Consider the following 27,453-nt stretch of genomic DNA (forward strand, 5'->3'; position numbering starts at 1 on the left):
GCGTTAGGCCGTTTAGACTTTTAACTCATTCGCGCCCATGGTACTTCTTTTATGACTTCAAAAATAATTATTACGATTCGGAGGTAATCGCTGCTTCTGAGGCTTGGTTGGAGGCCCAACATTTCGAGTTCCAAGTTCTAGGATTTCAGGGTAGCGCAAAAGGGTAGAGCTGTTACATCTACGGGGGGGGGGGTAGTGTTACGACAACTATCTAGGAGGAGTTTTGCAAAAAAAATCATGATAGTATACAAAATATTTTTCTCATTTTTGCAGATTTAACGCACGATAGCAGCTCCTACTGTGGATTCTGATAAAATTGAGACACGTTCTGTCATGAAGTTCCTCTTTTTGCAAGGCAAAGGAGCAGCGGAAATCCATGGCGAGATGAAGAAAGTCTTGAAGGATGGCTGTCCAGCTTATTCCACACTGAAAATCTGGGTGTCAAGGTAATCAGACTGGTCATTTCGAGGTTACAGATGAACCCCTGTCAGGACGGCCAACTTCCGAGACCACAGAGGACAAAGCCGACACTGTGCTCATCATGATTCTCGAAGACCGCTGGATTTCAACTAAAGTCAGAGCTGATATTCTGGGAATTTTCCGCGAAAGAGTTGGCCACATCATTCACAACATTTTTGATATGAGAGAACTTTCTGCAAAATGGGTGCCGAAATGCCTAAACGCAGATTAGAAGTGAATCAAAGTGATGACATCAAAGGCGATTTTGGACCGGTTTGCAGCGGGAGAGAGGATGATTTTATGGCTCTTTTAGTCACCATGGATAAAACTTGGATTCATTTTTATGAACCTCTGACCAAGTAGCTATCAGCGGAGTGGTGCCACAGCGGTTCACCACGTCCCTAGAAATTCCGGACTCGGAAGTCAGCTGGAACGATTCTGGCTTCAATGTGTTCAGGAATAAAGACGGAGTACCCCTCATAAAATACTTGTCAAAATGTCGCACCATCAGCACAGAATACTACTTGTCACTGTTAGACAAACTGTGTGAAGCTGTAAAGCAGAAACGATGTGGAAAGCTGAGTCGTGGTATCTTGTTTTTGCAGGACAGTGCACCAGCACACAAAGCACAAAAGTTTCTACGGAAAACACGCGACTTTGGCTTTGAATTGGTAGACCATCAAACTTACTTTCCTTCGACTATCAAATCTTTTCGATATATATCTCAAGGGAACGAAATTTCACTCCGATTTGGAGGTAATCGCTGCTTCTGAGGCCCGGTTGGAGGCTCAACATTCCGAGTTCTTTTACAGGGCTTAGCAAAACTGAAGAACCACTGCAATAAGTGTGTGAATCTGAGAATAGAATACGTTCAATAAAATTGTAGTTAACTGAAATTCCTGTACTTTTTTTTATTACCCAAAGCCAGGAACTTTTCAGGATCCTTTCTATTGTTTCACTATTTTCTTACAGAAATATATTGAGTTAGTCTAACGAATGAAGAGATTTTGAAATAGTTTAGCTGGATTTTGTTGAGGAACACTTTTGTCTCAACTTTCAATAATGTGTGAAAACCTGAAAACCTTGTGGGGAAGAACACTAAATTTCATATATGTTTAATTAAAACATTATGGCGATAATTAGTATTCATATATAGCCTATATAGGGTAAATAACTTCAGTTCATTTATAAGGTTAAATAGATCTTAAAAAGTGATTTTGTTTGGATATAGCATGCTTTGAAAGTCTGGTCTTTAGATAAAAGCCACGTTTTATAGGACTCTATTTATTCTGTTTTTTATGGTCATTGTGTAGAAGAGAAAATGAATTGCACTGGTAAACTTCTTTGTATTGAATACTTTATTTCTTTACATAAATGACAACTATGTAAACAACATAAAGTATTCTGTTTGTATTTTCTTTGTTTGTTGTGGCTCTTTCCGAAAAGAAAAATCAAGACGATGCATAAAATGCAATCTTATATGTTCCTACAAATGACATTCAAATGATGTATAAAAAAAAAACGGATTCTTTGATAATAAACATATTTGGGCCGTTAAAGGATTACTAGTGAGTAGTGAAACTATTAAATAAGCCAGTATAATTCTATGGTCTGTATTACTTCCTTCCCACACTTTGTTATGAAAGTTAATGTGTTTTTGCTATGTCATTAAGTTGATAATTGAAGTAAGCACACAACATCTTTGTACCGATTAACAATCCATTTGATGAACTGTCAAATTGGATATTCTTTAAAAGAATATATTAGACTAGTGTTCTCAGGAAGATATTAGACTTAGGAATATTCACGAACATTCTAATCCACCTATATTGCTAATAAGCATCTAAGACATGTAAAATTTAGCATCGCGCAAAAAACAGTTTATCATAATTAATTTGAAGCTAAATGCTATGATATTTTTCGACCAATAGTTTATCAAATGAGTATTTTCAACTTTTAAAATTAATGAAATAAAATAAAATAAGCGAGCTTACGTGGTGGCACTGATGTTTCTGAAAGAAATAAAAATGATGCTGCTATAAAAAAATATTAAACAGATTTGTTCCAATATTGGCATATATTGTACAAGAAGCATTCTAAATATGTTACAACTATTTGTTCTGACCTCTCTTTTTTACACATTCCCTTTCTCTCTCTTTTGTCAGAAAGTTGGTTTGTATTAAGGTAGAAAAGACTCGTAAATATATAAACAGGTTAATGAAGATTTCATTTCACTTTTAGTTGCAACATTCTTTTAATAACAAAACAGAAGCAATAAAGAAGAAATAAAATGTCAAAAAATGTTTATCGGTAAGATCCGTTGGCATATATATATATATATATATATATATATATATATATATATATATATATACGATAAAGAAGCGACAAGAATGGATTAGTTTTTAGTACAATTGTTTCATACAAAGACAGGCTTTATTACAAGTTGCAAAAATTGCAGCAGATAAAAGTGTCCCGTACTCATCAGCTAAAATACATATGAGTTCTCCAAACATCTTAGTGGGTGAGGTTATACTCATGAAATATTGGAGATAATTTCATTAAAGGCAGATATAGGTTGCAAACAGATTTCCAAAGTTCCTTAATGATGATGCACAGTCTTATCACAGATTCTTAAAAGCTTATTAGTTTCAAAGAGAAGATGAATTAATCCGTAGTGTAGATTTAAATTTCCAGAGATATGAGGAGGATGATGCACAGACTTATCACAGGTTTTTAAAAGCTTATTAGCTTCACATATATATATATATGCATTTATAAAGTATCTCAGAAACTTTTCTCGTTGTATGAAATGAGACATGTTAACAATGTGCCACGTCAACAGCTCAACGATCGGCTTTTTAGCTTATTATATCTTGGTCTTTAGATAAGATCAAATTTGGTGTTTAGATAATAACTATGGTTTCTAACGTTCCATCCGATCTAGTTGCTATTAGCTTACATCTTGAGTTAAACTTGTTCCCATACATGTATTTTGGAACTCTTCTGCTGGGTTCTGGAAAATGCCTCGATAGCAGATGATCATTTACGAAAGTTGTAAGATAATAAATATAGTTAAAAGAATTTTAATAAAGCTATGAAGCTGACTTTGCATCTAAGCATAACCGTTTGTTCTCACTTTCTAAAGGAGCCACCTTAATTGATCTTATAACATAATTGTATGAAAGTGACGTCAAATGACAATTGAAATGAAACTTAAAATGTAACTGTTTCGATATAGCTGCTAACGTATTAAATTTTCAACAAATTAGATATTAAATCTTAGCTAATTTTTGTTAAAAATCCCTAAAGAAATATTCAAAATATTATTGGTTGGTAGTTGATCCCGTTATTTGTGGTATTGTGAAAAGAAACTTGCTTATTGCTCTTATTAAATACATGTAATCGATGAGCTGCATTGTTTTCAGGTAATGTAGATTTGAAAAGATGTATTAAACAAACATTACACCATTAACTATATATGCATTTATAATTCTTTTCTACGCTAGGCACAAGGCCCGAAATTTATGGGGAGGAGTCAGTCGATTAGATCGACCCCAGTATGCAACTGGTACTTAATTTAATATTCATTTATAATTAATATAGCATCTTTATACTTACTTTTGCATTCCTTTCCCACAGGTGCAAATCCAGATGCGCATTTGCATGTGCGTCTACCGAATTCGACGAGACAACTAGAATCTTTTGGGCATGTAGATTTCGTCGTATATTTTCCATTGCTCAAACATGTGATGGATCGGGAACAATCGTTTAACAAAACAGATGTGTGTGCCTGTTTGAAAATTAGAAAATCAAAAATTTTCCTTATTGGTGTCATATTACATTGATGCTGATTTTACCTCAACATATTGTTTATCTTTTACTTGATTCGGTCAATAGACGGCGGCTTTGCTGAGGCACCGATTTGAGGAATTTTTTAGACGAAGTAATCGACCCAGTATTTATTTACTTTTTAATCCTGATACTTAGTTTATTAGTCTCTTTTACCGATCGGCCAAGTTACGAGACTTAAAACACACCGGCACCTATTGTCAAGCGGTGTGAGGGACAGGCATAGACACAAAGACACACTCAGACATAAAGACACACAGATACAATTACACACACACACACACACACACACACACACACACACACACCACACACACACACACACACACACAAATACAAATATATATGACAGTCTTTCAGTTTACGTCTACCAAATCCAGTTTCAAGGTTTTGTTCGGCTCGATGCTATAGTAGAAGGCACTATGTTGAAGATTCTTTTTTGCTGTTGTAGCTGTTTAGTCATAGGTCAGCTTTAATGAAAAAATATTTACGATCAATTTGTATATTCTACTCTGTCTTATTTCATCACAAAGTAAATGGCAAACAATACCGATCCCCATCTTCTTTTCGAGTCGCCTACCCAATTACACATTATTTCCCTCCGGATTCTCCATTTCTGGCATTATATGAGCAATGTTTTTTATGAGTGGTTTCTGTTAAGATTTTCAGAGTTCACCACGTTTAACAAACTTCAGCCTGTCTATTGTGTCAACATTATATATATATATATATATATATGAACATAATCAAAAAGGGTAATAACATAGGTTATTATTACAAGTGGCCTAGCACAAAAGACGAATTAGTCATTAGACAAAATATTATTCATATAGAAATATAATAAAAGGCTCCCAAATAAGGAAGCTTAGTGCTAGAGACACAAAGAGGGATAAATTCATGGAGAGAGTGAAAATCAAAAAAATTATTTTATATATATATATATATATATATTTGTAAAAAGGAAGTTTGAAAACGCCACAATATTAGATATATGTAATAAATTCAGGGTAAATACTTGATAAATATAAGCACCTGTATATGCCAGCTAGTAGCATAGGTGAGAGGATATATGTATCAAATGAAATAAATGAAAAACAAAACACAAAAGATGTTGCGGTACATATGTTTCGAGCTTTATAGAACACCTTATTCTTACATCAATGCACAGTCGACATAACAGATAGTTTCCCAGTGATACTCGGTTTACCTACTATTATAAACAATACCAAATGTTTTTTCTCAAACCTTTCATAATGTGATACAAGTCTTTGGTGTAGCAATTGCATGCGGCTGAAGAAGGCTTTTGAACTATCTGTTATGTCGATTATGCATTGATGTAAGAATAAGGTGTTCTATAAAGCTCGAAACATATGTACTGCAACATCTTTTGTGTCCTGTTTTTCATTTATTTCATTTGATACATATATATATGTATATATATATATATATATATATATATATATATATATACATATATATATATACATATATATATACATATATATATGTAGATAGATAGATAGATAGATAGATATATGATAAGAGTGGATTTGGTAGACAGAAACTGAAAGAAGCCCGTCTTACACACACACATACATATATATGTATTTATGTCTGTGTGTGTATTTCTCTCCCCTCCTATCATCACTTGACAACCAATGCTGGTGTATTTACGTCCCCATAACCTAGCAGTTCGGCAAAAGATAACGATAGAATAGGTACTAGGCTTATAAGTACTAAGCTTACAAAGAAGAAGTCCTGAGGTCGATTTGTTCGACTAAAGGCGGTGTATCAAGCCGCCTTAATTCTATCTATCTATCTATCTATCTATCTATCTATCTATCTATCTATCTATCTATCTATCTATCTATCTATCTATTTATCTATCTATCTATCTATCTATCTATCTATCTATCTATCTATCTATCTATCTATCTATCTATCTATCTATCTATCTATCTATCTATCTATATGATAGATCGCTAGACACTCTATTTTCTCTCCTTGTTTCTTTCTGTGTTCCTTTTTGTGGAAGAGCGTAGGCTTGAAACATTAAAGACTTTTTTCACTCTCCGAGCGTTAAACTAATACATGTGTTTGTTGTTTACTCAACTTGACTTCATCTTTTGTTTTTTTTGTGTGAATTCTCCCTATATATATATATATATATATATATATATAACAGTAGAGTTAGCGGCTATAGTAACCGACTAAGAGCTAAAAGTATCCGTATTTATTATCGGTATCAATTACCTGTGCTAAACTTGGGCATGGGTATGCAAGCACACTATGCTCATAGGATACTGGTAACAACAGAATAAACAAAAGTTTATCAGGAAATAAATTTAAATAATCAGAAAATGGAGAAAATATTTAAGAAATGGAAAAAATTATTAGGAAATGTTATGCGATGTTTTGTATTAAAAAATAATCTACGGATGTGGTTCAGTTTGCTTGTTTGTTGATCGAAATTTTTCTTCATTTTCTGATTATTTATATATATATATATATATATATATATATATATATATATATATATATATATATATATATATATATATATATATATGCATGTATATATATTAGGAGTAAATGTAAGTATAAGCAGGTTATACAAGTCGATATAAAAAATATTAAATACATTTATAAATTGATTCCATCATTGGATAATACCAGCCTCCGTCTTCAGGGAAGAATTTTATATTTGGGGTGTTAACAGAAAGGAGATTAAAGACTTAATCTCCTCTCTGCCAACACCTCGAATGAAATGGAGAAAATTATTAGGAAATGTTATGCGATGTTTTGTATTAAAAAATAATCTACGGATGTGGTTCAGTTTGCTTGTTTGTTGATCGAAATTTTTCTTAATTTTCTGATTATTTATATATATATATATTATATATATATATATATATATATATATATATATATATATATATATGCATGTATATATATATTGGGAGTAAATGTAAGTATAAGCAGATTATACAAGTCGATATAAAAAATATTAAATACATTTATAAATTGATTCCATCATTGGATAATACCAGCCTCTGTATTCAGGGAAGAATTTTATATTTGGGGTGTTAACAGAAAGGAGATTAAAGATTTAATCTCCTCTCTGCCAACACCTCGAAAGTAAAACTTCTTCTTTGAAGACGGAGGCTGGTATTATCCGATGATGGAATCAATTTACAATCATTATTTTGGACTACCAAGCTTTCACAAACAGCTGTTGGACTCGCAAAACTCTTATTCAGCCCACTGGATTCCTGATATCGTTTGCATGACCGTTTTATATGTAAACATATGTACATTGTTTGTATTGAAATGTATTTAATTTAATATTTTTTGTATACCGACTTGCCTAACTTGCTTATACTTACATTTACTCCTCTACGTGCTCAAGTTTAAATCCTTTGAGCACTATAGAGTGTATCCTATACGGAAAATATCAGTCTCTCATCTATCTATCTATCTATCTATCTATCTATCTATCTATCTATCTATCTATCTATCTATCTATCTATCTATCTATCTATCTATCTATCTATCTATCTATCTATCTATCTATCTATCTATCTATCTATCTATATTTATATATACACATATATGTGTGTGCGTGTGTGTGCGTGTGTGCATATGCACTCACACTGATCGCATACAATTATACGAACTACGTGCGTGTGCATGCGTGTGTGCGTGATGTATGCGAAATTAGAATATAAATATATACAGGGTTGGCAAAAAGCTATCCGAGAGTAACTCAAAATCCTACAAATACTTAATATTCAATTTTATATTTTATTTATTCATTCCAATTATGAATGTTTAATAATTAATGCTGTGAGTTAAAATCCCCGCTTTTCTTTCAACATTTGTCTATTTATAAGCGAAGTCTCATGTAAAATAATTTTTTATTTTAATCTTAGAATTAAATGGTTTTGATTTACTGTCTGGTGAGTTTTGGCCAAACCTGTATATTTGAGCTTATTTAACTTTTCCACAGAAAACTGTAAACTAACCTTTATATACATTCCTTTATACATGCAACCACATTTTGATTTAGGTACGCATTCATTGCCGCTAAGAATATAGTTAGGCTTGCATACACATCCATCACTATAATAAGAAATGGCTGGTGGATTTCTGTTGAAACAAGTTGGTTGGTTGGCGGCTATTTTAACTTTGTACATCATGTTTTTGCCTCTCGAACAATCCAAACCTAAATTTAAAATGATAGAGGATAATGATGATAAAAATGAGGAGAGTGCGAGGAAAAAGGAAGAGAGGGTGGAGGATAAGGCAACAGTTAGATATGAGAAAATGACTATGATGCTATTTGTCATAGTGATGATGAAGTTGATAATTTTCTGAAATTTCATTTGTTTACAATGCTATAATACTTTGGAAAATGAAGAAAAGTAAAATAATGTGAATTATTATAATGTTTGGAGGAAATAACATAAATCATACTGTTAGTGAAATATTTCGAATAATAATGAACAAACGAATGGTTGAAAAGGAAAGATAATTTAGAAGGAAGAAAATTAATTATTTCCAAATATTTACTTACGGCATCCAAGAACTCCTCTCCAGTTAACCAAGACACCAGCATCTTCACATTGACGAACGAGACCTTCGTAAGCTCGGCAGGTAACTTCTTTGAGTGTCTTAGATACAGTTTTATAAGCACAAGCATCAATCTTGCATGACTGAATATATTGTTGTACGACTTTAATACCTAATTTTATTATACATCTTTTAAAAACACCGTTGAAATTTTTCATATAGTCACAAACTTTGGTTACTGATTTAGAACAAGTAGTACTGGGATCTGTAACTTCGCACCTGAAAATAAAGATAAAGAAAACAAATTTTCAGGAAATTACTGGCGTCAACTGCTGGAAACATAAATGGTTTCTGACAAATCTAAAATGTTATAAATGTTTAAAATATACTACAGTGCTAATGTTTTTTTCTTATTTCCCTGTTCATTAATGTCAGAAGGCACATTTTGAGTTAGCCATTTTGAGTTAGCCATACATGCATACATATATACGTACATACATACATACACTGAGAGAAGGTCAAAACAAGTGAAATTACTGCAAGGCCCTTACAGAACTTGCTTATTGGATGGATCTAAAGCAAACAAACAGTGAGCATCAACACTCAAGGGTATCAATTTCCTAAAGAAAAGTGATAAGCCACTTAAAGCAAACGCAGCCAATAATAAACTATCCAATAACAAATTAAAGCAAAAACAGCTGTGGAGGACCTATTTTCACTTATATTGCATCAAGTATGTGACTGGGAGTTGCAAGTGGATCGACTTGTGAGGAAGACTTATCTTTTCAGAAGCGAGGAGGAGGTGGAGTTAATATTGTAACAACCGGATATGGTTCTTGTACTCAAAAGCACAAAAAAACCCATAATGGTGACTGAACTCACTGTGCTCTGGGAAGGACAAACTATGCATCTATGTAAGTATGTATGTATGTATGTATTATGTATGTATGTATGTATGTATGTATGTATGTATGTATGTGTGTATATATATATATATATATACATATATATATACATATATATATATACACATATATGTATTCACATATATATATACATATATATATATAGATATACATATGTATATATATATACATATGATGTATATGTATACATATATATACATATATATATATATATATATGCATATATATACATATATATACACATATACAAATTTATATATATGCATAAATACACACATATAAAAAAATATATATACATATACAAATATATATATATATATATATTTGTATATATATATACACCTATATATATATATATATATTTATATATATAAATATACATATATATATATGCATATACAAATATATATATATATATACACACGCGCGCACACACACACACACACACACACACACACACACACACACACACACACACACACATATATATGGAGTGAGAGAGTGAGAGTGATGGTTAGATAGATAGAGAGATAGATAGAATTTAAATATAGAGACAGATGGTATAGATAAATTTTGAAAAGATTCAAATTTGTTCGGAATTCAAACGGAATAAAATTGATACTAACTTTTTGCTAGGTTTATCGCTGTCGTCGATAACTGCATAGCTTTTACCAATAAGAGAATATTTGCTTCTTTTCCTTGTTACGTCAACTCCGGTCTTTGTACGCCAGTCATCTTTTCTACCATTGCAATCACCACAGATACCTGTCAATTGCCCTTTATAATAACTTGGTACTTGGACAATGACACGATGATTACCATCAAACTTCACTAGAAGCCCGAATGTTGTGGTTGCTATAACCCATCCACCAGTATTGACAACCGTGAATCCCATGTACTTAATCAATGGCATTTCTAATAATTCATTGTTGACCTAGAATTAAAAAGAATGAAGAATATATTATGTGCTAATTACATTTGTCTCTTCTAAGCATTTTTTAATCTTAACATGCACGTGAAATAAATCAAGAGTATAATGGTACAAAATATGGCAGATTTGAAAGTGCGCGATTTGACCACAGCGTTCGTTTCACTTTCTTTTGTTTTGTCATCATACACATATACTCGCCTGAGTGCATAGTGCTGTCGAGTCTGGTTCGATTGAGTATTTTTCTGAATATATTTGAGCTTTTCATTTGATAAGTGCAGTAGATATAATCATTTATTCAATATTCTATGAGAAATTTTTCACTTAATTTGTTTGTGCCTTCGGCTTGAATAATAGCAATATTATATTTTCTCTTTTCCATTGTTCTCTTTTCGAGAAGTTGAGGCTCTTTATAAACAAAATAGTAACGGTTGCAAACTGAGTTTACAGTATATAGAAATAATTTATTTCTAGATCTCTAGGAGAGATTTATGCAGTAGCAGCACGATAAAGCGATAGCATGTTGTCAACTTAATGCGACAGTTCCATAAAAGGGAAGAATGCTACTGTTATTTAGCTCTAGGAAATGTGTCAAGTCCAACAGGAAACGGTGTTTTCTAGGGCTAAATAACAGTAGCATTCTCCCCTTTTATGGGACTGTCACATTAAATTGACAACATGCTATCACTTTATTGAGTTTTCAGTGTTCTACATAATTTGTTTTCAGTGTTTTATTCATTACAAATTTACTAACAAGTTATTGTTTTCGTATTTTAAAAGTATCAATCATTTCCACTTGAAATATAAATGCAATAGTTCAAACAATTAAATGATTCCCTGTCATTATTTGTATGGATTAGTAACGTTGTAAATATGGACAGGCGCATCTGTTTCAAAGGCAGCTTATTATTTAAAAAAAAATCTCGTTTGTTCTTATGCAAAGCTAAGAGCTTAGAATTGAACCATTTTTTATAATTTATAAATTCATCCGAAAATGGATGTTATGTTTTAATTTAAATTCGCCCTGTTTGAAACCTTATCAAATATTCTCTCGCTTTCCATTGTTATTTATATACTCTATGTTGCAAACAATTATTTTCATGTAAGAAATGCACATGGAAAGATTGGCTAAGCGTCAAAGTTATAACCGAAATGTTCATAGTTCGCACCGTACCGAACGAAAATTAAGACACAGCATTATAAACATTCTAATGATTTAAGTCAGTTAATTGTATGCTGGTGAAAGGGTGAATGACAGCTATGCAATATTGTGCACAATTGCACACACACACACACACGCACACACACACACACACACACACACACACACACACACCACACACACAATTACTATAAACTGCTAAGTACAATGAGATACCATAATGGAAAAATTCAATCGTCACTAATTGTAATTAGGGGTTCCGACGCACTTGAATTGCTAGAAATAAGAGTTAGGATACTCTTAATGCTGTATGAAGAGTGCATGCCGACTTGAAAATCCCCAAACTAGACGTCTAGTTTCACCTACACTGTTAGCATCGTCAGTGAGGACTACTCGAACGGCACATACTTGGCTAATTCCGCTTGTCAACATATATGTATTTTCCATAAAAATTTATGGATGATTTAAAGGAATGCTGTGTATACAAAAAATTTACATAAACAGATTGTTGCAGTGTGATACCATAAAGGAAAAATTCAGTCGTCACTAAGTGCGACAAAGGGTGTGGACGCACTGACATTGCTAGAAATAAGAGTTAGAATACTCTTAAAGGTGTAGGAAGAGCGAAGATGCATACACACATGCTGGCAGGGGAGTTAACCGCCCCATGCTGGCTCTTAAGTCCCCAGTCTAGACGTCTAGTTTTACATATTCTGTGGACATCATCAGTGAACAGCACATGTTCAACTAATTCCTCCTGTCAGCATATATGTATTTTCCACACAGACATGTGTGCGTGTGTGTACGATTGGCTAGTAGCATGTTCACATTTCATTTAAATGAAACATGAATGAAATAATCAACCTTCATGTTCACAGTATTACTCTCGTTACCAGCAGTCCAATGAGGGCAACTCATTCAGGTATCTCTTTATTATCACGTTGAGCCAGAAAACATGCTGAAGAAAAAGCAGTTGGCATGAAGTTTTATGCTCTAAGTCACACCCTGAGTTAGAAGGCACTGTCAGATCCGGAGGCCTCTTCGGTCATTTGGGCAATTTCCTATATTCTTATAACAATTTTGATGTCTTATCACAGGGAAAAATGCGTAGGGTCAAGAGAGTAGGTCTAATGATATGCTTTTAACGTGTTCTTATTTTACCAAACGATCCGTGCGTTAATCTTGCATCAGCTACGTCATTGCCAAACTGGTAGACGAACTAACGTTAAACACAAGTTTATTATGTATAGTGTTATAATTGAATGTATGTGAAGAGCACAGACACAGCCTAAAAGTCGAGATGAAAAATAAGATGAAATATATAATGATGCAATGCTCAGATAATGCTCCAGTTAAATAATGCTCAACCAGAAGACACTCGTGTATCACTGGTTTTCTTACTAATTTATTTACTCATCGACAAATGAGTGTGTGGCTACAACTTACCGCAATTCTGTGTTTTGGATACAGACGAAGTGTAACACCATTTATTTTGATATCAACCAAGCGAGTGTAGGAAACCCTCTTGTAGCCACGATGTTCGTTTTTCACTTCGACATTGAAATTGGATAATCGGGTTCCATTTATTGTTGATGCAAGTGTATATTTACACGATCCCATGAAATGAATCATCTGACCATCAAATGTCCTATAATGAGGATCACCTACTGCTCGACACTGACATAATGAAGTAACTGCAAAGACAATTTGACATATGTTACAAATATAATCGAAATATATTATTGTATGTATTTACACACACACACACACACACACACACACACACACACAAACACACGCGCGCGCACACACACTCACTCACACATACACGCACACACACACACACACGCACGCACGCACGCACAAAAGACACACACAAACAGATAGTTATAGACATAAATATATATTAATAATATATATGAATGTTTGTTTACATGTTGAATTATAATAGAAATATTTATATTGAACTTAAGGATTGTTCAAACCTTTTTGAAGAGTACATAGAAGAAAAAACAACAACGTGAGAACGTGGTGCATACAAAATGTTAATAAGCCGCACAAGGAAGGAAAAGGTGTTTTACGTTTTGAGCAAAGCTCTTCTTCAAAAATAGGAGACAGGAAAGTTCAAGAGAAATTACTAACATCTAGTAGTAAAAATATTTATCATAGCTCTAAAAACTAAAAGATAGTTCTCGTGTTGTACTAAAGAGTTAAATAGCCGCTAAGATCTATCGAGTTAAGTAAACGGTTAGTGTCTATATTATTCAAGCCATCTCTAAAATTCTGTTTAGAGATGGTGAGATGCATTAATTTATCTTGCAACGTTTTAGTCACAGATCTCCCGAGGAATTAATATGTAAATAAAGTTACAGTCATATAGTTGATAAACATATAATGATAATAATAATAATAATAATAATAATAATAATAATAATAATAATAATAATATAATAATAATAATAATAATAATAATAATAAATGCCCTGACGCAGTACCAGGCAGTGGCTCTCATATGGCTTCTGATCTTAACTGACTGGAAGTGTTATCATGTACATTGTTATGTCTTGGTATAAAAGATGGGCTACAGCAAATATTCTGCTCAATACCACAGATTTGCTTGTCAGTTGTTTGACCTTAACCAGTTGAGCATGTCCCTTAGTGGCTGACGATATGAGCATCTCTGATCACAAGCAGAAGTAGTGGGGGAGCATCATAGCCATGTGTGGAGAGGGATTCTTTGGGGTTTGAATAATTCACCTCTGGAAACATGGGTGGTTCTTTCAACATCCTCAAACAACCCTTATTCAGGGACCTTTTGAGCGGGATGGGCTACTCAACCTGCAAGGTCATGTGCTGTTTATATTGATATGCAATCACCATGTCGCGCACATATGGTTGTGATGCATGTGCCTGGTGTACCCTTATCAGACGGGTAGTCATGATGGGTATATTGGGCTTCGTATATTTTACCCCAGTGTCACTTTGATGGCATGAACTGCTCTCTCACTCAATAATAATAATAATAATGATAATTTAACACACTCACCGGTAAAATTTCCACTTATTATTTTTATTTTCCTAAAATTTTCGTTGCGTCTTGCAACCTTTTCAATAGTCTGACTCTGTCCATTATTTACACTGCGTTCCTTTTTGTTTCTTTGTGCGCATGTGTGTGGGTCAGTGTGTGTGTGTGTGTGTGTGTGTGTGTGCCTATGCATGCATGTACGTATGTGTGTATGTATGTATGCATGTATGTATGTGTATACATGTGTGTGTATGCATATGTATATATGTATATATGTGTGTGCATCTGTATGTATGTATTCTGCATATTCATGTGCTTGCATGTCCATGTTTGTGTATTGTCCATGTATGTGTGTGTGAGCGTGTTTGTATATGTATGCACCTCCGCCTCCTTGTGTGTGTATGTCTGTGTGTGTGTATTTTGCAACTATGTACCATGTTTGTATGTATAAATGTGCATCTCTATATGCGTGGACCGTGTTTCTATATGTGTCCTTGTGTGGAGTAAAGTGTGTGTGTATATATGGTCATGTGTTAGTCTCCATTTGCGTATTCAAAAAAATATTTACTTATATATATATATATATATTATATATATATACACATACATACATATTTATATATATATATTTCAGTATATATATATATATTATATATATATATATATATATTATATTATATATATATATATATATATTATATACATACATATTTATATATATATATTTCAGTATATATATATATATATATATATATATATATATATATATATATATATATATATATATATATGTATATATATATATAGTAAATAACTGTGGTCTTTTGTAAAAACCATTATAGAAATTATTTACTCTTATTATTATATTATATATATATATTATATATATATATATATATATAATATATATATATTTCAGTATATTATATATGTGTGTAGTGCCTCTGTTGAACTGGACGGACGTCTTTTTGTTTCTCTCTCCCAAGTCAGTAGCAAGCTACACAACTTCAAGACTTAACTGACCTTAAATATATATATATTTGTAACCACGTGTTTGCCTACAAACCCGTAAGTACGTTTTTATTTAGCTACAAATTGTTATATACACTTGTTTTTCTTTTAATATCTTCAAACAACCAAATAATCAAAAACTCACACCCTTAAGAGAGAACATTTATATATATATACACTTCTTTAACTCCCAAGAAAGAATATATATATATCAAAAATCAAAAGAAAAACAAACATGACTAACTTGCAGGCCTGCAACAGACGAAATTGGTCTGATAATGAAATTGATGTTTTAATAAACACTTGGTTCTCTCTTTCCCAAACAGAAAATTTAAATGTTTTATGTTTGAATGAGATTGCCGAAAAAACATCACAAATAATCAACACACGATCCGTCAAACAGATTCGTAGCAAACTGAAGCATATCGAAGCTTCTTTCAACCTGACAAAAAGCCATTTTGAAAAACTTCTTTATATTTTCACTGTTCAAGAACAGCAACAGTTAGAAAATCAACAGCCACAACAACAACAACAACAGAATGAGCCACTCCTAGTTCCCAGCACAATAGCTGACCCTAACATCGGTCAAGCACAACAACAACAACAACAGCCACAGCAACAAGAACAACAACAGCCACTCCTCAACTCTAGCATACTAGATGATTCACTAAATGCCAGTATCTTTTCACCGCTCTCACGGCAACCACCACAATTATCATCATCATCATCACCACTGCTGCCACCATCGTCTTCTATCACCAAAAATACCAACAAAAAACCATATAAGAAACCACTGCTCTCTTCCCCCACATCACCACCTCAATACTACTGCAGTAACAAAAACTTAAAGGAACATATGAAGCAGAATGCGCCCCCCACGGCACAAACAAGAAACCCCAAAATATGCCGCTATTCACTGCGCCAGAGACTCTGCACAAATAGTGACTGCATATTCACGCATCTACCTGGCACTAGACGCACTACCGGCCAAGGCCAAAGCACACATCCCACAATAACATCAACACCACCAAATAGTAAATCGAAATTCAAAACACACACAACTCGGAGTCCCAAAATCTGCCGGTATTCCCAACGTGAGAGAATATGTCTGCTGAGTGACTGTCCCTTCACTCATCTTCCAGGGACCCGACGCACAAACAGAAACGGGGCTTCAAGCCAACACACAAACCTGAATAAAAATAAAAATAAAAACACACCATGCTGCAGTAATGCTGGTCCAGTCTTTTCAGGAAGACACAAAAACAACAACAACAAAAGTGGAAACTACAACCCTATCCAACAGTGCAACCACACCTCCAGCCAAAACCTGCTACCTAAGCAGGAAAATTCTTTTTTAGCCATGTTGAACATGGCAAAAGAGATACACAAAAATATTCTAGCCATCACTCAACACCATCCTATGCTATTACCCCAGTGCACCAATTCCCCACATTGCTGCTACTAACACACACAAAAAATCCAAGCCCCCTGCAACAGTCAAAACCAGCCACTACACTAACCTCCACATTTCTACTCAATGCACAAGGTGTCAGCCCTTCCATCAATGCACAAAAATGGAAGGTCCAATTCATTGAAGACTGGGTTGGTAACCATCCACACCACATCCCTTTCTTCATTCTCACTGAGACCCACCTTGACAACTCCCACTTGGAAGCCGAAGTGAGAGTGAAGAATTTCACAACCATCCGCGCGGATCGTATCGGCAGAAGGAAGGGTGGAACTGCCATTTTCCTGCATGATTCGTTTACGGCAGATGGAAATAGTATATTCTCCAACGGCTACTGTGAATCAGTCACCGTGCACAACAAAGCCAATGACCTGACAGTAATTGGGCTCTATAGGCTGCCCCAAACACCCATACTGTGCTTTAAAGAATGCCTCAACAGCATTAAGTGCTTTATTCAACAGTGCCATTCTAGCAACCTACTCATGATGGGAGACTTCAATCTACCCTGTGTTGACTGGACTACAAACTGTTTGAAACCAAGCACTCCCGCCTCAACCGCTGACAAAGAAGCAGCAGAGTCACTTTTCGACTTTACGAATGAGTTTTTCTTGTCCAACTTGTCCTTGCACCAACAAGACATCAGAAGAACATTTTGGACCTAGTGTTTAGTAACCACACTAACACTATACATAACGTTACAGTGGAAAAAACCCTTCTTTCAGACCATGACATGGTTCTCTGTAACATGAATTCCACCAGCCGAAAGCTAATCCTAGTGACCTCCCTCCAGCCCACCCATTTGACAACATGGATCTCCATAATGCCAACTGGGATGCAATCAGGAACGAGCTATCACATGTTGACTGGTCCTTTACACATACACACATCTCCACCAACCATAAAACATCTTGGCAGATCTTTGTAGACACCGTCACAGACATATGTGCAAAACACTCCCCACCAAGACCTGTGAACAAAAAGTGCAGAATCCCCCAAAACAGAAAAACCATTATCAGAAAAATAAAAAGAACAAACAAAAAAATTAACAAACTAAAGTACTGCCAACAGCAACACACACATTCGACGGCTATCGCACTGCTTGAATCCAAAAAATATAACCTCCAACAATGCATGAAGACCCTCATCAATAACCAAAGATCAGCTGAGGAGAAGTGGGCCATTGAAAAAATCAAACTCAACCCCAAAGTGTTATTTTCATTTGCGAAGAAACGCAGGGTCACTGTCTCCATTGTTGACCCTCTAATTGATGAAACGGGCACTCTCCAAGATAATGCCAAATCCATGGCCGAGATACTGCAGAAACAATACTGCTCTGTTTTCAGCAATCCTGATATGGCCGATCTGGGCTGTATCAGTGATGTCAACCCCCAACACACTATATCGGACATAACGTTTAGTGCCTCTGATGTCTTAGCGGCGATAAACGAAATAAAACACAATTCAGCAGTAGGCCCCGATAGGTTCCCTGCTTGTGTCCGGAAGGTGTGTCGACACCAACTTGCATCTCCCCTTGCTAATCTGTGGAGAAACTCACTGGATGCTGGCTATATTCCAAAAAAACCTTCTGTCCCAGTCTGTTGTCCCAGTTTTCAAAAAGGGAAACAAGTCCCTTGCAGTGAACTACCGTCCGATCTCACTCACCTCTCATATCATCAAGGTATTTGAGAGGGTGGTGAGATCTCGAATAACCCAATTTCTGGAAAGCAAAAGACGGCTGATCTCTAACCAACATGGGTTCCGTAATGGAAGGGACTGCCTAACGCAGCTCCTGCATCACTTTGATGACATTTTGAGAGCTTTGGGAGAGGGCTCCAACACCGATGTCATCTACCTTGATTTCAGTAAGGCCTTCGACAGGGTCGATCACAAGATCCTATTGAAAAAACTATCCGACATTGGTGTCTCTGGAAAGTTACTGAAGTGGATCAAGTGTTTCCTGACAGACATATCTCAACATGTTGTAGTTGAAGGGGTAAAATCAAGCCCAGCCAAAGTCAGTAGTGGCGTTCCGCAAGGCACTGTGCTGGGCCCACTTCTTTTCATCATCTACATTAATGACATCAATGACATCATCAAGCACAGCAACATAAAAATCTTTGCAGATGATTCCAAGCTACAGAAGGTCATAAATGAGGCGAGTGACCGGACATGCCTTCAGTCAGATCTACTGGCTGTTATCCAATGGGCAGAAAAAAACAATATGCTGCTGAACGAGGATAAATTTGAGTTAATCCACTTTGGAAAAGAGGATGCCCTGAAACTCCCATACTCCCTTCCTTCAGGTGAAACTCTCGCGGCGTCCAACAACATCAGAGACTTGGGAGTAATTGTGAACAACAACATAAGCTGGGCCACTCATATAAACACCAAAGTTGACATGGCCCGCAGAATGTGTTCCTGGATTCTCAGAACTTTCCAGTCGAGAGATATCCACACCATTATCCTTCTCTTCTCCACTTTTGCCCGACCCCACCTTGAATACTGTTGTCCACTGTGGTCTCCCCACACAATACAAAGTACCATAAAAGTTGAAGCACCTCAAAGGGCAATCACAAAAAAGATAGATGGCATGACAGGCCTCGACTATTGGGGTCGACTAGAAAAGCTAAAACTTTATTCTCTCCAACGTCGTCGTGAGCGCTACACCATCTGCATGATGTGGAAAATATTCCATCAGCATTGCCCAAATGATGTTGGTATCACCTTTAAGGTACATCCAAGGCTTGGGCCCCGTGCCATCCGCCCAAAACAAAAATCGCACTCTCATCTCATAACAACAATACGGCACAATTATTTCACCTCAATTGGCCCCGCTCTCTTTAACATTACACCAAAACACATTAAAACAGAAACTGACCCTATAGGGTTCAAGAAGTCTTTGGACAGATTCCTTCAAGAAATCCCGGATAAACCCCCTACACCCGGATATGTCTCTGTAAACAATAACTCTCTACTTGAGTGGGCCATAGTGCCCAAATTCTGACTTGAAAGACTTCACCAGGTGGTGCTATAAAGTTAGACATGGCCTGGGCCAATAATGGCCGAAACCTATCAAAGTATCAAAGTATATATATATCATCAATGCTTTGTTTGATCATATGCTTAACAATAGTCTCGCTGTCAATACAGACCCCATGGTTAAACTAGGATTCTCAGCCGCCACAGATTAACATCTTAATTTCAACCTCTATCTCTATGAGATGACTAGCCTAACCTAGCCACCGCCAGGTAGTATTTACTATATAAAAAATATGTTGATCACTATTATGTGATTAGAAGTATTTCATATTACAATACGGATATATTTTTCAAACAGCTGTACATAACACAACACAATATAGTCATATGCAATACATATCGCCTACCAGGTGATCCAAACCACATAGGCAAGTTTGAAGATTGCCTCATAAGAATTAAAGAAATCCTCATGAAACTGGAACACCACATGAGCGTATTTCTTATGGGTGATTTCAACTTCCCCAATGTCAAATGGCCCGAAGGCCTCATACTCTCGGGAATGACTCATTACAAACAAGCATATTTTGGCACGTGTACTTCTGCATCCTCTTTATCAGAGCTTAGATGAGTTTCCACGAGTGCTATGCATAAGGCTTGATAGCATGCAGCAAAGACTCTCAGGAAAAAAATTTTGCTTTTGTTGTGATGATGCAACAGGCTCCCGATATTTAGTAAAAATATTGGCGTGACGACTGTGCAGGCGTTAGAGGAGGTCATCCTGTGTTTGTTGATTGTGGTGGTCTTGCGCAGTGCTGGGCATCGTTCCTCGTTTGCGCTTGATATAACCAGGTCTGTTTCTGCACAATCTTTTGTGTCAAGTACAAAAGAGACTCATGCTCAGCTTCTGCATTGCATATAGCATATAAAGAAAGCACTACTTTTGCACATTTTTTCTTTGGAGACGATTGGTGCTCTTCCTCAGAGAAGTATTTCTCCTTAAGGTCCCTGTAGTTTTAGTGTTTATCTCGGTTGAGCAAACCGGCAGTTTGTACATCTTACCTATGCCAGCGTTTGCCTTAAACTTTTGCAGGTCATTGTACCTCTTTGCTCTTCAGTTGTGATGGGAGCTGGATATGTGTCATTGTTTCCCTTTGTTCTAGGTTTCTCGGTTTTGTCTTCTGTTGGGTCCTGGATGTTTTCTTCATCCTTTTGGCCTTCCCTGGTGCCGTCACCTCCTAGGATGATGTCCAGAGTGTCTATGTGTTGCCTGATTAGAGCGTATGAACGGAGACATTCTCGTTTCTTTCGCTCTATCTGGGCGGTGGTCCTTGAAAAATCATTGCTCTTCAGCGCCGCTGCAATGATATTGTTCGGCGAGTCGCCCTCGGCAATCTTCCAGGCGCGGATGAACAATTGCAACTCCCTCGCAGACCAGTTTCTTGACATTTTGACATTTTCGCCCGAGATACAGGGAGAGTGAAATATCGGAACAGAGAGAGAAGGAAAGATAAGATGGTTGACCTGAGAGGGAGAGGAGAAAGGAGAAAAGCCAGAGGGGGATAAAGAGAGAGACGAGGGGATTGTCCTGAGAGAAGAGAGAAAGAATGGCAGGTCAGCAGGGGAGAGTGAGCGGGATAGAGGTGTAGTAGAGAGAAAGTAAAGAGACAGGGAGGAAAAGAGAGACTAGGGGATAGACCTTAGGGGGAGCAGGGAGAAAAAAGGTGGAGAGATAAAATGGAGAGGGAGAGGTGCAAGAGAGTGTAGTAAAGGGACAGGGAGGGTGGTGTAGAGAAAGAAATAAGGGTACAGAAGGGGAAGAGGGAAAGGGGTTTGACCTTGAAGGAGCGGAGAGAAGAGAGGCAGAGAGAGGGAGGGAGAGTAACAGAGAGGGAGAGAAAAAGAGAGAGGGCGGGATATAGATACAAGAGAGAATGAGTGAAGTAGTGGAACTGAGAGGGGAATGAGATGTGAGAAAGTTGATCTGAGAGAGGGATGCAGGAAGAGAAACGATGGCAGAGATAGAGAGAGAGGAGGGGGGAGAGAGAGAGAGAGCGGAAATAGAGGGTCTGGTGGATGGAGAGACAGATAAGGTAGAGAATTGTAAGAAAGAGATAGAGAGAGAGTATGGCAGAAAGAAAGGATAGAGAGAAGAGGACAGGCTGTATCCCTGACGAATCTATAAACAAACGCGTTAAAGATAAAATAGCGCGTATATTTTTTTATATCTTTTATATCTATAATCGCGATTATATCTATGTATTATTAGGCGATCTTAGAACCATAAGATCGTCGATTATCAATAATAATAAATAATGTTTTTGTTTTTGTTTTTTGTTTTTTGTTTTCATTTTTTATGTCTTTTTTTAATCTTCTGGTTGAGAGAACACTAATAATAAATATTCTTCTTACCTTCCAACTAAGAGAATACTTACTGTCACTCCGTTTCAGAAGAAAGAGAGATAAAAAGACAGACCTTCGATATTCCTGTATTCCTTAAAAATCCTCAAAAAAAAAAAATAAAGGATAAACAAACCAGAAGTTCAAGCTGACGTTATGACTAGTGTACCATATATTTGGTTTTGCACAGAGTGTTGTTCTAGAGAATGTTTGTCAAAACACGTCAATTAGAAGTCTGTTTTAAAAGTATTTTGATCATAAGACGATAGTCTGTCGTTAAGATGACAGGAAAAGATGTTTGCTGTTATGTTCATTTAAAATTATTTGAGACACTGTTTTGCGATTAAAATATTTTGGGGATCATTTTTTGTAGGATATGACTAGTTCCCATGACCACTATTTTTTGCGTTTCTTTCGTGTTTAGATTTCCTGGTATCAGTGCTAGGTAGCAATCAGCCTCTTTTGCTATTATTGCCAGGGCACCTCTGACGGCAGGTATTGTTTTAGTCATGAGGTTCCACATATTACCAATTTCTATTTCAAGATCTTAATATTTGCTCAGTTATCGGAATGCCAAACGCATTTATGCCAATTGGGGCAGTCATATCGATGAGTAGGCAGGTATTTTGTTTGTAATCCTTCAATATAATATCAGACCTATTTGCATATATCTTTCTGTCAGTTTGTACGTGAAGTTGCAAGGAGTGAGATGTGGTCATTTTCAAGTATTAGCTTTGGTTTGTGTTCCTACCAGTTTTTTTTATCACGGCGCTGGTCCAAATCTTTGCAAATTACCCAGTGAATATACTGTGCTATTCAATCGTAGCTGTCGAGATACTCTGTAGGCACAAGAAAACTTCACACGGAGACATGATCGATGGTTTCATTTTGTTGTTTACATTACACGGCATGATGGGCTACTGCCGTTCTTTAGTATGTTGGTCTGGTAGCTTTTTGTAGGTCGGGGTTTATCTTGGGCTGCTTGTTATTATTATTATTATTATTATTATTATTATTATTATTATTATTATTATTATTATTATTATTATTATTATTATTATTATTATTATTATTATTATTATTATTATTATTATTATTATATTATTATTATTATTATTTTTATCATCATTATTATTATTATCATTATTATTATTATTCAGTAGTTTTAAATTTATAACGTGCTTTCACTTCACTACCGAGCGCAGATCTGTGTGCCTTAGGTATGTGCTGTGGTTTGCTGTGATGCTCTTATGGTTACTCTATTGAACGTGTTTTGCGTACAGTGCCTAGTAGTGCAGTTTTCTGTATGTTATATATATTTGTAAGTTCTGGTGTTTTTGTTATGTATTTTTATATGATAGGAATTGTTTCTTTTGTTAGATTCCACATTTGAGTTACCTCTATTTCCTGGTCTTTGTACTTTGAAAGATTCTCCATTTCTTCAATTAGAAAGCATTTTTTCTTTATGATTTCTGACAACTATATCTGGCCTATTGGCCTAAATTTCTCTATTTGTGTGTATTGGCATAACCCATAGTACGGTTGCTTTCTCGTTTCCTTTGACCTTTTCTGGCGTGTGCCTATACCATCATTTTTCTGTTGATATTCGATAATGTTGGCATAGCTTCCAGTGTATGTAGGTCCCAAATCTGCTGTGTCTGTGAATGTATTACTTCTTAGCCAGGACTGGACAGCCAGAGATAATATGATTTATTCTTTCTTGTCCATCTTCACATATTCTGAAGTTACTTGTTATGTTTCTTTACATTTCTGGTGGGGAGGCTTTGAACTTGTGCTGCAATTAAAAATTCTCCAGTCACTGCTTTGAGTCCTGAGCTTCTCAAGCATTGCTGGGAATTTTCTTTTTCTATTCTTTTGCGTTTAGTTTAGCCCAGTATTTGCCATGAAGGGGATTCTCTTGCCATCGGTTTATCAAGGTCCCTGGCTGTTCTAGTTTTAGTGTGGATTTCATTTGTTTTATAGCTTTTGTTGTTGTTTCTTCTTCTTCATATCTGCTCGGTAGTATGACTTCTTGTTTGTATTTGACAGCTTCCTTAAATACTGAAAACAGTTTTCTGTTTTGCTCGTGTTTTGTGGCTATTTGTTTCAGTTTTCCTTGCTTCTGAAGTAGGTGTTTTTGCAGTCAAATGGTAGTTATTTTATAATAGTTTTTCAGCTGTATAAGACCTGTACCACCTTCTATATGTTTTATATATATAGCCTTTCTATGTCAGATTTCGGGTGGTGCATCCTAGATCCTGTCATTATTTTTCTTGTTTACTTGTCTATTTTGGTTATATTTTGTAACTTATAACTGGGACGGCTAGAGTGTTGATACCTATTATCTTGTTTTTAGCAATAAGCTCTGTTTTCCGTATTGATCTAACTCGTTTATAGTATTCTTTCTTTATTTTCTGTGTGTTGTATCGTATCTAGTTCATCGATTCCTAAATATTTATATGTGTGGCTGTGGTCTAATTCTCTTATTTCATTGCCTTTATCTAGTGTAATGTTGCTACTCTTTACTAGTTTTTCTATAATAATAATAATAATAACAATAATAATAATAATAATAATAATAATTATTATCATTATTATTATTTGTTGTTGTTGTGGTGGTGGTAGCAGCAGCAGATGCAGTAGTAGTAATAGTTGTAGTAGTAGTAGTAGAAGTAGTAGCAGTAGTAGTAGTAGTAATAATAATAATAGTAGTAGCAGTAGTAACAGTAGTAGTGATAGTAGTAGTAGCAGCAGCAGCTATAATAGTGGTAGTAGTAGTAGTAGTAGTAGTAGTAGTAGAAATAGTAGTAGTAGTAGTAGTAGTAGTAGTACTGGTAATAGTAGTAGTGATAGTAGTAGTAGTAGTAGTAGTAGTAGTAGAAATAGTAGTAGTAGTAGTAGTAATAGTACTGGTAATAGTAGTAGTAGTAGTAGTAGTAGTAGTAGTAGTAGTAGTAGTAGTAGTAGTAGTAGTAGTAGTAGTGTGCTATCTATAGAAGGAAGATTAGAAAGATTAGAATGAATTCCAGTTTAACTACCATAATGTCTAGTCGGGTGAAATGATAATTGAGAGATCTATCAAAATATGAATAGAAACACTCATTCACATATAGTGAAATAAGAAATCGGCAGATACTTACGTGGCGCTGGGGCTTGAAATGAAAAGAAAAATAAGATAATTTAGTTCCATGTCATAAATATTTCGTATTACATATATATAATCCTATTCGTTTATTTGTGATTATGAATATTAACTGCACAATCCATTCTACTTTAGGAGCATGGCCTGCAATTTTGCAGGAGAGTGCCAGTCGATTTGATCGACAACTGGTACTTAATTTATCGACCCCGAAATTTGAACACAGAACGTAAAGACTGACGAAATACCGCTAAGCGTTTCGCGCTGCCTGCTAACTTTTGTACCAGCTCGCCGCCATCCTACCTTGTAATAATGACTCTTTTACTCTTGTATTTGTTTTAGTCATTTGACTGCGGCCATGCTGGAGCACCGCCTTTAGTCGAGCAAATCGATCCCGGAACTCTCTTTTGCCGAACCGCTAAGTTACGGGGACGTAAACATGACAGCATCGGTTGTCAAGTGATGTTAGGGGGTGTGTGTGTACAAACACAGACACACAAACATACACACATACATATACATATATATATGTGTATAAATATATATTATATATATATATATATATACATATACGACGGGCTCCTTTCAGTTTTCGTCTACCAAATCCACTCACAATGATTTGGTCGGCCCGAGGTTATAATAGAATACACTTGCCCAAGGTGACACGCAGTGAGACTGAACCCAGAACCATATGGTTCGTAAGCATGCTCCTTACCACACAGCCACTCCTACGCCTTAATCAATACTTGAATATGTTTCCTTAATATTTCATTAATGATTTATGTTGTGTGTTGTGCGTTTCAGTTACGTAATTTTTGTTTAAAATGTTTTAGAAATATTTATATACATTTTATTACTTAAAATACATAGACCTTATGTTCGCAGATATATGTAATTACGTATCGTATGAATGAAATTATGTATTTATGGGTGGAGGTAATGACCACAGGCTTTATATATGCTAGTATCTCCACAATGTAATTTCTATGAGTTAGCATATATATTAGAACGTTTTCTAGTTATCATAAGGTTTGTAAATAACCGACCACATTCATATCGTTAGTCATATGCTCTCAGCGTGAAACTGGCCTCAGGAGACATGTTACTCTACAACAATTTTTATGTGCGACTGTTGTTTTAAATATCAATGACTGACATATTTACTTAAAAGTTCAATTGTTAAATATTTCTTACCAATTGTACATTGTCTACCGACAAATCCACGTCTACATGAGCATTTGTATGTTTGGCCACGTCTCCTGCACACTCCACCATTCTTGCATGGTTTTGCGTCACATGGATGAACTAGAAATTAAATTATAAATACTTAGCCACCGTTTAAAAATTGCTACAATAAATGAAAAGTTTGTGTGGCAAGTTTCCACCAAGGTAGCGGGGAGTCCTGAGATATATTTAAGTGAAAATTTTTATTTACAACCAAGCAAATTTCCCTAAAATCTAAATCTATTGTATCTTTGAATATATTATATCAATTTAAAAATATGAAATCATTGCAAATACCTAACAAGGCATCA

General features: G+C 35.4%; 1 protein-coding gene across 12 annotated transcripts in view; it reads right to left on the minus strand.

Annotated features, from left to right (window-relative positions):
• The window catches only part of LOC118762594 (zonadhesin-like), a 110,201-nt gene that overhangs the window by 13,351 nt on the left and 69,397 nt on the right, over positions 1-27,453 (minus strand). For 10 of the 12 annotated variants that reach the window (XM_036501397.1, XM_036501387.1, XM_036501394.1 and 7 more), the window contains 8 exons: positions 27,113-27,223; positions 25,920-25,943; positions 13,346-13,593; positions 10,436-10,743; positions 8,888-9,162; positions 8,337-8,536; positions 4,081-4,252; positions 2,454-2,471 (listed from right to left, as the gene is read on the minus strand). In XM_036501397.1, the coding sequence (XP_036357290.1) occupies positions 2,454-2,471; positions 4,081-4,252; positions 8,337-8,536; positions 8,888-9,162; positions 10,436-10,743; positions 13,346-13,593; positions 25,920-25,943; positions 27,113-27,223 (1,356 nt within the window). Of the gene's footprint in view, positions 1-2,453; positions 2,472-4,076; positions 4,253-8,336; positions 8,537-8,887; positions 9,163-10,435; positions 10,744-13,345; positions 13,594-25,919; positions 25,944-27,112; positions 27,224-27,453 lie in introns of all 12 variants that reach the window. The other 2 variants (XM_036501386.1, XM_036501393.1) reach the window with 2 other exon arrangements.

This window comes from Octopus sinensis, linkage group LG3, assembly GCF_006345805.1.
Source record: "Octopus sinensis linkage group LG3, ASM634580v1, whole genome shotgun sequence".
In the NCBI taxonomy this organism is placed as follows: domain Eukaryota; kingdom Metazoa; phylum Mollusca; class Cephalopoda; order Octopoda; family Octopodidae; genus Octopus; species Octopus sinensis.